At 42.9% G+C, this 15541-nt stretch overlaps 1 protein-coding gene across 8 annotated transcripts in view; it reads right to left on the reverse strand.

The window, feature by feature from the left end:
• Nucleotides 1-15541, reverse strand: part of ELP4 (elongator acetyltransferase complex subunit 4) — a 248158-nt gene that overhangs the window by 175025 nt on the left and 57592 nt on the right. For all 8 annotated transcript variants that reach the window (XM_038405562.2, XM_038405559.2, XM_038405565.2 and 5 more), the window contains one exon: nt 9614-9753. In XM_038405562.2, coding sequence (XP_038261490.1) covers nt 9614-9753 — 140 coding nt within the window. The remainder of the gene's footprint in view (nt 1-9613; nt 9754-15541) is intronic.

The following is a 15541-nucleotide window of genomic DNA, read 5'->3' on the forward strand; positions in this document are numbered from 1 at the left end:
GGTCATCCTTCTTTTAAAATCCATGCCAACTGGTGGAGGGCTGCCATCAGCCTCCCCCATTACTTTGTTTCACTTGGTGGATGGCTGCTGTCAGCACCCCAAACAATTAATCTGGTCCCAGTATTATTGCTGGGACCCCAATACTTCCCCGTGGCACAGGGGTTAGGGAAAGTGTGGAAGAAGATGCTCTCTCCTTGCTGTAGCAAATATTAGAAGCCTGCACCCCATCCCACCTTCTTTAGGTCAGCCCTCTCCTAACTTTCTTACAATTCTGATTTATCAGGGAATTTAACCCTTATTGAACGAGTACCTATATTGGGCACCTGTCAAGTTGTAAAAATATGAGTTTTACAACCTAACCTACCCATGGGTCCTAGGTTGATGAGAGGAATACAACCCCTCCCCCCTCCCCCCACATAGCCCAAACCAATCTGACAGTGTGGAAAAATGACTTTCCAAGCCCAAAAAGACAACTAGAATGATGCCCACAGCAAGACCTCAAAACCCAGTTCTACTCTAATCCCAAAGATGAGGAGGGAAGAAGCTTTTTTTATGATGCAGAATGGCATCCATGGGCACACAAGAGCCAATAGGCTTATGTTGCACCCTTCTGTCCAACTAATAAGCCCAGGGACCCCGAATGCTCATGGGGAGGGTGGAAAGGATGTGTGTGTAATCTTTAAAGGGGAAAAAGATTTTCTTTCCCCTGCGGACCCAGACAAACCCTCCCCACATCTGAGCTGCATTGGGAGGAGGACAACATTTTAATGATTAAAGAATAGGCATATGCTATAATTATAGAAACAGTCCAGCCAGCGATGAGCATACAGAATAAAATAATTTTGTTAATGAAAGAATTTAAATCTACAGATATTTTGAGATGATTTGTAACCTCACTCACAAACACTTGATTCCTATTTAACACATACAATTCTATTAATTTTTGCACATTTATGGCCCTGCCCATTAAGAGATAATTCACTGTTTTCTATGGCATAGCAATTGAGAAGCAAGGCATAATGGCAACAAGACCACTTTGGTTCTATTCACAGGACATAACTTATACACCACAGTTTTCTGACAAACACATATTCTGCTCTGAAGCATTCAGGATGAACTCTTGCAAATTAAAGATTAGTTATATATTCTTCTTTTGAGTAACATTAACCACAGACGTAGTGTGGAGGTTGGGAGGAAGGAGGAAAGAAACAACCAGGAAGTGAATATGCCTGGAAAAAACTAAGAAACGTAGTTACTTCATCCATAACAAAAACTGATGCTTCAATTTTTTTTGTTTGAAAGCAGCACCTAGTAATAAATCACAAGGATACAGCAGAACGTATATACCAATTGTTTTAGACCAGCAGTTCTCAAAGTATGTGGGTGTGCCTCCCAAGGGAGGTGTGGGAATGAGTAAAGGAAAGCACGAGCTCTGTATGTGGCTTCCTACAGGGCCTAATCACAATGGAAGTTGAGGTTGCTCAGCACTTTGCTGGGTCCCTAGTGTATACTGTGGGTGAAATTCTGGCCCCTGATGAAGTCAGTGGCAAAATTCCCACTGACTTCAATGGGGCCAGGATTTATCCCTGGATATTTAGCAGTTCAATAACTATGTACATATTGTGGATTTTATGGTTAAATGAAAGGAAATTTCAGGACCTTTTAAATTTGTTTGTTGGTTTCTTTACATATACTAATTTATCCCACACGCAGAATACACAGAAAATGATCTTATATTGTTGAATGGGCATTTGGGGATAGATAGTCTGCACCAATACACTTTTGCATAATCTGAGATGCTTGGGCATTAGCTGTATTTACAAGATGTGTATCTAAGAGTAGAGAAAAGTTTCTTACTCTACAGCCTTAATCACCTGTAAAATATTTGTTTATGAATCACACCATATTAGAGTTTAATACTTGTATTTTTTTAAGTCCAATTTTTTTGAAATTAATGCAATTTTTATAAATTGCCATAAGACAAGTCATTTTCCAAATTAAATTATATGCATAAATTTTATATGTAAACATTCAGGTAAAATATTAATAATCACCAACTACATCAATTTTACAACATCTTTCCTTTTCTCTATGCTATTAATTGTATTAGTTTTGAGAAATCTATTGTGTACATATTGTTACTGAATCTCTATCTTCAACCCCTAAAGATAAGCAGGTTCTTGGATTCATTATTACTTGTAGACCCTTTTAAAATATTGGGATTGAAGTAAATGGAATGTGTCTCCACAGTCATAAAATTCTTAATCTCTCTGTGAATGACGAGGCACTTTGAAAGACTGAGGCCTACATTTTCAAAAGTTAAAAGCGATTTTGGGTAACTAACCAAGAAAGTGCTGAGCCCCCACCCCCTGAAAATCAGACTCTCTTAATGTGTCCCAATTGGGTTTACAAAATTCAAGACATTCAATCACTAATCATTAGGGCTGTTGATTAATCACAGTTAACCCACAAGATTAACTCAAAAAAATTAATCACGGTTAAAAATGTTAATTGCGATTAATCGCATTGTTAAACAACAGAATATCGATTGAAATTTATTTTTGGATGTTTTTCTACATTTTCAAATACATTGATTTCTATTACAACATAGAATACAAAGTAAACAGTCTCACTTTATATTATTATTTTTATTACAAATATTTGCACTGTAAAAAATGATAAAAGAAATAGTATTTTTCAATTCACCTCATACAAGTACTATAGTACAATCTTTTTGCTGTGCAAGTGTAACTTACAAATGTAGATTTTTTTTGTTACATAGCTGCACTCAAAAACAAAACAATGTAAACTTCAGCAATTACAAGTCCACTCGGTCCTACTTCTTGTTCAGCCAAACAATTTTATTTACATTTACGGGAGATATGGCTGCCTGCTTCTTATTTATAATGTGAGCCGGCATTACAAGGTATTTACGTGCCAGATATTCGTATGCCTCTTCGTGCTTCGGCCACCATTCCAGAGGACATGCTTCCATGCAGATGATGCTCGTTAAAAAAATAATGTGACTGAACTCCTTGGGGGAGAATTGTATGTCCCCTGCTCTGTTTTACGTACATTCTGCCATATATTTCATATTATAGCAGGCTCGGATGATGACCCAGCACATGTTCATTTTAAGAACACTTTCACAGCAGTTTTGACAAAATGCAAAGAAGGTACCAATGTGAGATTTCTAAAAATAGCTACAGCACTCGACCCAAGGTTTAAGAATCTGAAGTGCCGACCAAAATCTGAGAGGGACGAGGTGTGGAGCATGCTTTCAGAAGTCTTAAAAGAGCAACACTCCGCAGAAACTACAGAACCCGAACCACCAAAAAAGAAAATCAACCTTCTGCTGCTGGCAACTGACTCAGATGATGAAAATGAACATGCGTCGGTCCACTCTGCTTTGGATTATCATCAAGCAGAAGCCATCATCAGCATGGACACATCCTCTGGAATGATGACTGACACATGAAGGGACATATGAATCTTTAATGCATCTGGCACATAAATATCTTGCGACGCCAGCTACAACAGTGCCATGTGAATGCCTCTTCTTACTTTCAGGTGACACCGTAAACAAGAAGTGGGCAGCATTATCTCCTGCAAATTGTAACCAAACTTGTTTTGTCTGAATGATTGGCTGAAGTAGGACTGAGTGGACTTGTAGGTTCTAAAGTTTTACATTATTTTATTTTTGAATGCTGTTTTTTTTGTATATAATTCTAAATTTTAAGTTCAACTTTCATGATAAAGAGATTGCACTACAGTACTTGTATTAGGTGAATTGAAAAATACTATTTATTTTGTGTTCTAAAGTGCAAATATCTGAAATAAAAATAATAATATAAAGTGAGCACTGAACACTTTGTATTCTGTGTTGTAATTGAAATCAATATATTTGAAAATGGAGAAAAGATCCAAAAATATTTAAATAAATGGTATTCTATTATTGTTTAACAGCACGATTAATTGCACCATTTTTTTTATTGCACAATTAATCACGATTATTTTTTTTAATCGCTTGACCAGCCCTACTAATCATTCTTAAAAATCTTGATTGAAGTGTTTAAAATTTCTTTCATAACATTGCAGAAGACCTTAGTATTCTTTTAATGCAATGAATTTTAACACCCTTTTCTAATAGGCTGCTTCAAAGTAATGCCAGCAACATGTGATTATATTTAGGTCTCCCAATGCTGCTATTAAGCGCTCTAGTTCACAGAGGCCAATAAATGCTCAATCAGTTCAAAGCCACAGTTGGTTGGTACGTGTATTTGCTCCTTTTCTTGCACAAATAGTACGTCCTTTGATAAGAGTTTCTTTTATGAATGGAGTCCCTACATAATGCTTACCTTGATCAGAAATAAAAATACACACATATTTCATACCCACAGATTTACTGGCATGAAACCCATCCCAGTTAGCGACATACTGTAGAGCAGTGCAAGAAGAATGGCATATCTACAGGGTGGCAATGTAGCCCCACTTTGACAACTGGCCAAATAAAATCCTTGGGTGACCAAATTCTGTGGTCCCTGCCATTCAAAAAGTGTATTATACATTGTGTGTTAGTTACGTTAAATGTTTATTGTAGAAATAGTGCCCTTACTTGTCCCATCTCCTAAAAGTGTACAAACTGCTTTATTTACAAGTCTAGCTAGAATCTGAAAGCCTGAATGAATTTAAACCACTGAGCTTTGATCATGTACTACTGACACTCGTATCAGCAAACAGAGTACTCTTTAGGTTGTTTACATTTCTGAAAAAGCACTCAGTGAAACACTTCATTTCTTTTATGAATCAGATTTTTCATTTGTGCCATACAGTATTTTAATTTTTAAAAAATAACATTAAAATACTTCTCAGGACTTGGCTCTATACCTAGAAGTTTATAAAACACAGATATTAGAATACAAAGAGGTCTAGATTGAATAAAGAGATAGGACTAGGAGAGAGCCTGAGTGAGTGTCTGATTGGCTGCTAGCCTGCAGGGGGCGGGCATTAGGGTGTCTGTGTGTTTGCGTCAGGGAAGCCTGGCTGTTTAAAAATAGCCAGAGCCCCGCGAACCAGCTGAGCAGCGGGGACAGCAGAGCAGCTCACAGCAGGAGTTTGCCTGGGAGTTCGCCTGGAGTGAGCCCAGTGAGGCTTACATCTTGCCAACGTCTCTGAGGAAGCTCATAGTAGGTAGGTGATATGGAAGGGGGGGGTTCAGCTGTTGTGACCTGCACTGGATGTGCCATGTTTGTCTTTCTTCCACAGGACAGAAGCGACTTTGTCTGTACAAAGTGCAAGCTGGTCTCCATATTGGAAGAGAAGATTGAAGGTCTGGAGCAACAGGTAACGACCCTGCGTTGTATACGAGAGACTGAGGATTTTCTGGACCAAACTCAGGATAGCCTTCTAGGGGCACAAAGCTCTAAAGATATAGAGCAGGTTGCACAGAGGAGCCAAGAGGCCAGTGAAGAAGCTTGGCAACATGTGACCTCCAGAAGAGGTAAGCGGAATGTCCGGGTTCCAGTAACACAGACACAGGTAACTAACCGCTTTCATGTTCTCTCCACAGGTACCATTGCGGAGAGTGGACCAGATGATAGGTCTGGGGGGAGAAAGCAGAAGGAGACTCCGCTGGTTGGGAGGCATGAGATGCGATGTCCTGAGGTTGGGGGTTCCACGACCACCACTCCCAAGAGGAGAAGGCGGGTGGTGGTGGTCGGGGACTCTCTCCTCCGGGGGACTGAGTCATCTATCTGCCGCCCTGACCGGGAAAACCGAGAAGTCTGCTGCTTGCCAGGGGCTAAGATTCGTGATGTGACGGAGAGACTGCCGAGACTCATCAAGCCCTCGGATCGCTACCCCTTCCTGCTTCTCCACGTGGGCACCAATGATACTGCCAAGAATGACCTTGAGCGGATCACTGCGGACTACGTGGCTCTGGGAAGAAGGATAAAGGAGTTGGAGGCGCAAGTGGTGTTCTCGTCCATCCTCCCCGTGGAAGGAAAAGGCCTGGGTAGGGACCGTCGAATCGTGGAGGTCAACGAATGGCTACGCAGGTGGTGTCGGAGAGAAGGCTTTGGATTCTTTGACCATGGGATGGTGTTCCATGAAGGAGGAGTGCTGGGCAGAGACGGGCTCCATCTTACGAAGAGAGGGAAGAACATCTTTGCCAGCAGGCTGGCTAACCTAGTGAGGAGGGCTTTAAACTAGGTTCACCGGGGGAAGGAGACCAAAGCCCTGAGGTAAGTGGGAAAGCGGGATACCGGGAGGAAGCACAGGCAGGAATGTCTGTGAGGGGAGGGCTCCTGCCTCATACTGGGAATGAGGGGCGATCAACAGGTTATCTCAAGTGCTTATATACAAATGCACAAAGCCTTGGAAACAAGCAGGGAGAACTGGAGGTCCTGGTGATGTCAAGGAATTATGACGTGATTGGAATAACAGAGACTTGGTGGGATAACTCACATGACTGGAGTACAGTCATGGATGGTTATAAACTGTTCAGGAAGGACAGGCAGGGCAGAAAAGGTGGGGGAGTAGCACTGTATGTAAGGGAGCAGTATGACTGCTCAGAGCTCCGGTACGAAACTGTGGAAAAACCTGAGTGTCTCTGGATTAAGTTTAGAAGTGTGTGCAACAAGAGTGATGTCATGGTGGGAGTCTGCTATAGACCACCGGACCAGGGGGATGAGGTGGATGAGGCTTTCTTCCGGCAACTCACGGAAGCTACTAGATCGCATGCCCTGATTCTCATGGGTGACTTTAATTTTCCTGATATCTGCTGGGAGAGCAATACAGCGGTGCATAGACAATCCAGGAAGTTTTTGGAAAGCGTAGGGGACAATTTCCTGGTGCAAGTGCTAGGGGAGCCAACTAGGGGGAGCGCTTTTCTTGACCTGCTGCTCACAAACCGGGTAGAATTAGTGGGGGAAGCAAAAGTGGATGGGAATCTGGGAGGCAGTGACCATGAGTTGGTTGAGTTCAGGATCCTGACGCAGGGAAGAAAGGTAAGCAGCAGGATACGGACCCTGGACTTCAGGAAAGCAGACTTTGACTCCCTCAGGGAACAGATGGCCAGGATCCCCTGGGGGACTAACATGAAAGGGAAGGGAGTCCAGGAGAGCTGGCTGTATTTCAAGGAATCCCTGTTGAGGTTACAGGGACAAACCATCCCGATGAGTCGAAAGAATAGTAAATATGGCAGGCGACCAGCTTGGCTTAATGGTGAAATCCTAGCGGATCTTAAACATAAAAAAGAAGCTTACAAGAAGTGGAAGGTTGGACATATGACCAGGGAAGAGTATAAAAATATTGCTCGGGCATGTAGGAAAGATATCAGGAGGGCCAAATCGCACCTGGAGCTGCAGCTAGCAAGAGATGTCAAGAGTAACAAGAAGGGTTTCTTCAGGTATGTTGGCAACAAGAAGAAAGCCAAGGAAAGTGTGGGCCCCTTACTGAATGAGGGAGGCAAGCTAGTGACAGAGGATGTGGAAAAAGCTAATGTACTCAATGCTTTTTTTGCCTCTGTTTTCACTAACAAGGTCAGCTCCCAGACTGCTGTGCTGGGCATCACAAAATGGGGAAGAGATGGCCAGCCCTCTGTAGAGATAGAGGTGGTTAGGGACTATTTAGAAAAGCTGGACGTGCACAAGTCCATGGGGCCGGACGAATTGCATCCGAGAGTGCTGAGGGAATTGGCGGCTGTGATTGCAGAGCCCTTGGCCATTATCTTTGAAAACTCGTGGCGAACGGGGGAAGTCCCGGATGACTGGAAAAAGGCTAATGTAGTGCCCATCTTTAAAAAAGGGAAGAAGGAGGATCCTGGGAACTACAGGCCGGTCAGCCTCACCTCAGTCCCTGGAAAAATCATGGAGCAGGTCCTCAAAGAATCAATCCTGAAGCACTTAGAGGAGAGGAAAGTGATCAGGAACAGTCAGCATGGATTCACCAAGGGAAGGTCATGCCTGACTAATCTAATCGCCTTTTATGATGAGATTACTGGTTCTGTGGATGAAGGGAAAGCAGTGGATGTATTGTTTCTTGACTTTAGCAAAGCTTTTGACACGGTCTCCCACAGCATTCTTGTCAGCAAGTTAAGGAAGTATGGGCTGGATGAATGCACTATAAGGTGGGTAGAAAGCTGGCTAGATTGTCGGGCTCAACGGGTAGTGATCAATGGCTCCATGTCTAGTTGGCAGCCGGTGTCAAGTGGAGTGCCCCAGGGGTCGGTCCTGGGGCCCGTTTTGTTCAATATCTTCATAAATGATCTGGAGGATGGTGTGGATTGCACTCTCAGCAAATTTGCGGATGATACTAAACTGGGAGGAGTGGTAGATACGCTGGAGGGGAGGGATAGGATACAGAAGGACCTAGACAAATTGGAAGATTGGGCCAAAAGAAATCTAATGAGGTTCAATAAGGATAAGTGCAGGGTCCTGCACTTAGGATGGAAGAATCCAATGCACCGCTACAGACTAGGGACCGAATGGCTCGGCAGCAGTTCTGTGGAAAAGGACCTAGGGGTGACAGTGGACGAGAAGCTGGATATGAGTCAGCAGTGTGCCCTTGTTGCCAAGAAGGCCAATGGCATTTTGGGATGTATAAGTAGGGGCATAGCGAGCAGATCGAGGGACGTGATCGTTCCCCTCTATTCGACACTGGTGAGGCCTCATCTGGAGTACTGTGTCCAGTTTTGGGCCCCACACTACAAGAAGGATGTGGATAAATTGGAAAGAGTACAGCGAAGGGCAACAAAAATGATTAGGGGTCTAGAGCACATGACTTATGAGGAGAGGCTGAGGGAGCTGGGATTGTTTAGTCTGCAGAAGAGAAGAATGAGGGGGGATTTGATAGCTGCTTTCAACTACCTGAAAGGGGGTTTCAAAGAGGATGGCTCTAGACTGTTCTCAATGGTAGCAGATGACAGAACGAGGAGTAATGGTCTCAAGTTGCAATGGGGGAGGTTTAGATTGGATATTAGGAAAAACTTTTTCACTAAGAGGGTGGTGAAACACTGGAATGCGTTACCTAGGGAGGTGGTGGAATCTCCTTCCTTAGAGGTTTTTAAGGTCAGGCTTGACAAAGCCCTGGCTAGGATGATTTAACTGGGACTTGGTCCTGCTTTGAGCAGGGGGTTGGACTAGATGACCTTCTGGGGTCCCTTCCAACCCTGATATTCTATGATTCTATGATTCTATGACTACTTAATCTATATTTAACATTAGAGAAGCACCTTGAGACACTGCCAGAAAGATACAGTAGAAAAGGTATGCCAGTCACCAGGTATGACTATTCTTTGTGTTTCTGGTCTCTCTCATTTTATTTGTGCTTGACCCACACTATTATCAATTTCCAACTTGGAAAACAGATTTAGATTTCTTTTTGCAATTTAAACTATTGTTTGACCTTTCATTCTCAGTATTACTTTATATTACTCCTTGATTGCAAACATTTAGGGGGAGATTTTCATAAGCAATTAAAGGATTTTAGGAGTACAAGTGCACTGTAAGCCAGTGATACAGGTAATAAACTGGCTAGGCACTTTTAAAAATCTTCCCCTTAACTTGCATGCAAATAACTAAAAATACAAGTAACACATGGGTTAAGAACTTACCCAGTTTTTATTTCAGGGTGCAAAGACATTTCTTCAGGAAGGAAAAAACGGTGCCACTTTATGGATTGAAGTAGCTCTGGAGACACTGTTTTAGATACATCATAATAGTGTCCAAATCGTGCAGAAGCTGCTGGACTGACCTGTGAAAATATACTATACTAATTATTATAATTCACTAAATGATTAGTCATAAAGATATAATTACTTGCTATACCTCTAATAGAAATCTATAATTTTTCAGTTAGGCTTTATATACGTTAATAACAAAGAATTTGTCAGTAGTGAACTTTAATAGTTATGGAAGGAAAAAAGCAAGAGATAGGTAGGATTACTAAGGATCCCTTTCTGAAGTTGTGTGTTGTGGAGCTTACATGCAGATTTCAACCATTACTACTCCAGTTGGTCCCACCTAGAAAAGCGGGTCAAGTATTGAAAAGTATGCACTTTTGTGCACACCCTAAAACAGGCATACAAATTCCAGATGCAAAGACACATGGGAACAAATTAGGCATTTCAATACCTATATTGGGTGCACACAAAAACACAAAATTTTGTGTATTGGCTTTTGAAAGGCTGTCCAATTATGTTTATATGTAAGATGTAAAATAAAATATTGCCTCTTCATAGCTTCCAATATCATCTCTTAAAGAAAATTAAAACAACAAAAAAGAAAATCATGGCTTGAAATCAGTAAGTTTGAAAGTGTTTTTTTAATTTCTTGAATTTGCAATAAACTTCATGCTAGGTATTACTAAGACACTAGAGAATAGTAACCATTCTTGTCATATAATAAAGGTGCTTTATATTAAGAGAACAGAATAAAAGTGTTTCAATCAAGTAACAAAAACAAAGTCAAGTTGAGCTTTTGTGAGATATTATTACTCCTTCTATATTCATTAGCATGGCGGACAGAGGGAAGAGTTCCACACACTGAGAATCGGTGGAAACCCAGCATGACACACAACTTAGAATGTTATTTGAATTACAGAAATAAATGCATGATAAAAAAATAAGAAAAACTAAATTGGTCTAAAATGTGTGCATATACATATATTCTATATATAACAATCAAAAACATACATTATAATGTTTTTCTTTATGTAATGCTCCCTTTTGTTCTCTATCTGCCACCCATCCCCATTAAAAATGTTATTCCAGTTTCAATGGTCAGGAATGGTTCAACTCCAGAAGTAAGTTAGAAAAGAATTGACTTGGCACAGACATGAGACACTATATATTAGTCTCATTTATTAGCCAATAGGTAGATATAAGATCCTGAAAGGAATATCGGATGACAAAAGTAAAAGTAAGCTTAAAACTCAAAGCTATAGTACAACACATTCACAACTCTAGCAAATTCAGTGTTGCTAATTTGACTGTCTCTCACCAACTGTTCCAAGCAATCTGTGACTTCATGTTTTAACTTTTCAAACAAATTAAATCTTTTGCTGTGACCTTGTGCCTGAAGATGTCACTTAAAATCACTACCTCAGTCACATAATACAGGTATCAAATCAAAACCATATTAGAGGCGGGGGCTGAGGCATCTGTGCAGTGCGGTCCAGGAAACCAACCCAGCCTTCATATATGTGGCCAGTTTCCTGGAAGCATGTTTCTGCACCTCAGATAAAATATATAGTGTCACTTCTCTCCCTTGCAATATGTACCTTCACACATTGCCAATCTGATCTGAGTTGACTTACTTTGAAAGGTACATCTACACTAGTGACTGCACAAGTTTTCATGCATGTGGTTTTGCCAACCCCCCCACCCATCCACATCTAAAGCCCTGAAGCACTTGTCAGAGGTGAGTACATGGTGAGTAAACTAGCATACCTGAGGCATGTGAGTAAATACACACCTTGGGCTGCAGCACAGCTCCATACCCATGCTGGTGTGAAGTATAGACAGCTGTAAGGGGCATACAGAAGGTCTTGAGTTTCAGTAGTCTTCCACCCCCATTCCCACAATGTACTGAACCCTTTTCTTCCTCACCCTTACCTGGTCTTTGAAGGTTCCTGTATCCCCCACCATCGCCAGCCTATTTTCAGCAATAGTAGCAAGCTGCACCAACCACATCAGAACCGTTCTCTGCTGCACATTTTTGTTCAGTATAGGTGAACATGGATCCTGCTCCAAGAACAGCCCTTGCCCAGCCACCACCCCCAGGTGTGGTCCATGTGTGGTTGGAGTACGCTGTCCTCCATTTCTTCACTCAGAGCAGAGGCTGGAGCCGGAGAACACTGAGTGGACTCTGGCCCAGTGCCAGGAACGCATCAAGTGCCTGAGGCTCCTGCACAGGAAGGCAAAAGACTAACAGACATTCCAGAAGGGCTCATTGTGCATGGCTCTTCTGTGACAAGCTGGACTGGCTGCTGTCAAGGGCTCCTGATACAGAGCCAAAAATGGCTCAAGACCCCTTTCTCAACTCCACCATCCTCATTGTTCAACAGGATACCCCGGTCCCGGCAAGGAGGCAGCAGGGACATGGAGGATGCCCTGGAGGACTTGGAAAACGAGGAACGTGTCATTTTGGACCTCTACCTGAAGGAGCCAATTTGGACCTCTACCTGGAGGAGCAATTCCTCCGCTCCTCAAGATGTGGCAGGAAACAGAACCCACAGCTGGTAAATTGCAAAGGATCTACACCCTCTCCACAATATCCCCTCTTCTTCTGTTGCTACATTGCTGATTTTAAGCATAGCATTTGCTCCAGTTACTCCACCCAAAATTGGCCCTGAGCAAGGCTATAACAACTGATTTTATTGATTTCCTATGAACCACTATTATGCATTTGGCAGAAGCTAGAAAACAGATTATTAAGGAACAATCATTGTGCCCTTGTTGCTGTGCATTTCTCAGCCAGCATGCAGGCAGCAAAGCTCTGGGAGGCAGTGCAGACCGGAGGAAGGGAGAGGGCTGGTTTAGAAAGGACCCAGTTGGGTAATGAGACACCTGTAGAAAAATATATAATTGGTTGCCATAAGTTAATAAGAGCTGCCTTTTGTCCCTTGGAAGATTACACGGTTTCACTGAATTCCCCCTCCCCCAATCCCAGATTTTACCATCCTCTTACAAACAGTAGCTATTGGAAAATGGGGGCGAGGTCTGGGAAGGGAACACTTAGGTTGTCTGAGGAATGTCACAGCAGTCCTTTCTCCTTTGAAAGATTATAAAAAGTGTTAGTGTTCCTGGTGCCTGGCCTCTCCACGCACCTCACCATACTGCACAAGCTGGGATAAATAGGGATGGGGGAAGGATCTGGCCTGTGGGTTGGATAAACAGTGTGGCAATCGTTTGCTGTGGCGAGGTGAGGGGCTTGTGATGCTGATCTGAAACTTTAGGAAACAAAATAAAGTTGTGGTGGGTCTCTTTCTTTCCCATCCATTTCACCCTTCTTAGCCAGGCCAAGGGCAAGATTTTTTGGTAATGCCAGCAGTAGGTGGATAGTGTTCATGGCTCACTTCTCCCATTCCATGGAAACTCTGTATGCTAGCTGAGAATATAGTCTATTTCTAATTTTATTGTCTTCTAATCTAGGGATTGGCAAACTTTGGCATGCATCCCGTCAGGGAAATCTGCTGGCGGCCAGGATGGTTTGTTTACCTGCAGCATCCACAGGTTCAGCCAATTGCAGCTCCTATTGGCTGTGGTTCGCTTTTCCAGGTCAATGGGGGCTGCGGGAAGCGGCAGCCAGTACATCCCTCCAGTGGGAGCTGCGATCGGCCAAACCTGCGCACACTGCAGGTAAACAAACTGTCCCGGCCTGCCAGCAGATTTCCCTGACAGGCTGCATGCCAAAGGTTGCCGATCCCTGTTCTAGTCTTTTAAGCATATTTCAGCACATTTCTGGTGTAGCATAAACTAGCCCTTGAAATTCAAGAGCAGTGCAAATCTGCTTAGTCCACCTTCACAGCTAACCAAATCCCTCCATTCAGCAATATGTAGAGGGGTAACCATTAATATAAACAGCTCTCTGGCAGAGACCCAGATCTGCTCCACAAGACTAGAAAGCTTTCTCTCTTGTCTGGTATCTTGAAAACTGGTAAGTTCTCCAAAGGCTGGCCAGCCTTTAAAGAAGAAATTGCAAACTCATAATACAGCCCCTGGAAAGAACTGCAACCTCTCAAGACATTATGGAAATTTTATTTTTTTAAAACATTACTACATGTATCTTACTATTATTAGCCTCTGCTCCTTCCTCAGAGGATGCAGAAGTTGTCTGAGAACCAGAAAGAAAGCCTAAGTCACATTTCTGGAATGCTGAGAAGTATCAATATTGCGGCCTTCCCCCATGAAACATAACTTTGCTATGGATTTCTTGCCTTCTACTAAAGAAAAACAAATAACGCTTCCCTTGCCTTTGAACTGGCAGGACCTTTGACTCTCTAGAGGGAAACCATTCCACTAGAAGGGTGGGAGCAGTCCCCCAGAGACAGCAGAGGCAGAGAAGGACTGTGGAGGACCTGCTCATAGGCAGAGACAGGAGGAACTGGGAGCAGTTTCAGTTCCCTAGGGCATGGCACGATTGGGCTCTTCAGCTGGAAGAGACCCTGATGAACCAATGCAGGGAGCAGGAGGCACGCCTTAGGGAATGGGAGCATGCCCTAATGGATAGGCTCATAGAACTGGTGGGTGAATGAGTTTGGGGTGTGCCTGCTGCCATGGCCACGGCACCTCTCTGTACCATCTCCTCCTCTGACTGCTGCCCAGGATGCTGCCGAGACAGAGAACCAGCTCCCACCCCTGCAGTGACCGGGAGGAGCCTGAAGGACTCCTGGGACCATACCCTCCACTGCCACCTAACCCCCCTTCATACAGGATGAACCCCTTGAGCTTCCAGAAAGAGAACAACAAGCCTGTAGGAGTCCCTGAAGCCCACCAATTACCCACCCCGCAACCCATGCAGGAGATGTCCCCAGCTGTTCCCAAGAACAATTTTCCCACCGTTGTTCCCACCCTAGTCAGAGGGAGGCAAGGAAATAAGTTTGCAGATATTAACATTTGACCATTGTTCATGAGTCAGTTCCATTATGTTCTGGTGGTTTGCATTTCCTTTTAAAAATATTTCAATTATATATTCCATATACTACTTTTAATAAATGTTATAGTTTCTTTGTCTTGTGTCTGATTGACATAAGATTATTTCAGGTTCGGCATTGGGTCCCACGATTCACAGCAAATGAATTGAAATAATGTAACTGTCTGGTACTATCATACTGCAAACACTTTTCTGTCTATCCCCCTCAACCCCTGCCAGATTAAGAAATATCCAAAGATACAAGGGGGGGATGCTGAAAGTGCATTGTTATATGATTACAGAAAACACTCAGGTTTCAAAAGCAAAAGAACTCACAACACAGAAAATAGGTAGATAAAACATCTTTATAGCTTGGTTCATATACAGAACAATGAAACGGAACTGAAGTAACAATATGGGCAACTGCCACTACCCACTGAACAGATCCTCCTCCTCCTGTCTCTCCCTCCCTCCCCCATCCCACCAAACCTTGACCTGTTTCAACCTTCCGGATAGTGCTTCATAACAGCCAGTAAGTGCTGTTGGCACCAACAACAATGAACAGGGAAAGACGGGAGGGTGAACCCCTTCAATCAAATGTCATTGAGAAGGTTAGGAGAGAATGAGTGCTCCCAATAACAGAGGTTTGTAAACAAGTGTGAACATTTAAGACAAAAGCATTTGCCCAATGAACGCATTACAACTTGGCCACCACTCTCAATAGCACAAACCTAACCCCAAAGGTGTTAACCCAGAAGAGGCATCTTGTTATAATTGTCTGTAATGGGTGAATAATCTCAAGAACAAACTGCCAATGACCATCCACTACAGTGGAACAAACCCCGCACAAATATCTGCCAGTGTTCCCTCATATTTTTTTTCTAGCTGCTGTGCAGGGTGTGAAGGTA

Source organism: Dermochelys coriacea, chromosome 6 (assembly GCF_009764565.3).
Source record: "Dermochelys coriacea isolate rDerCor1 chromosome 6, rDerCor1.pri.v4, whole genome shotgun sequence".
NCBI lineage: Eukaryota > Metazoa > Chordata > Testudines > Dermochelyidae > Dermochelys > Dermochelys coriacea.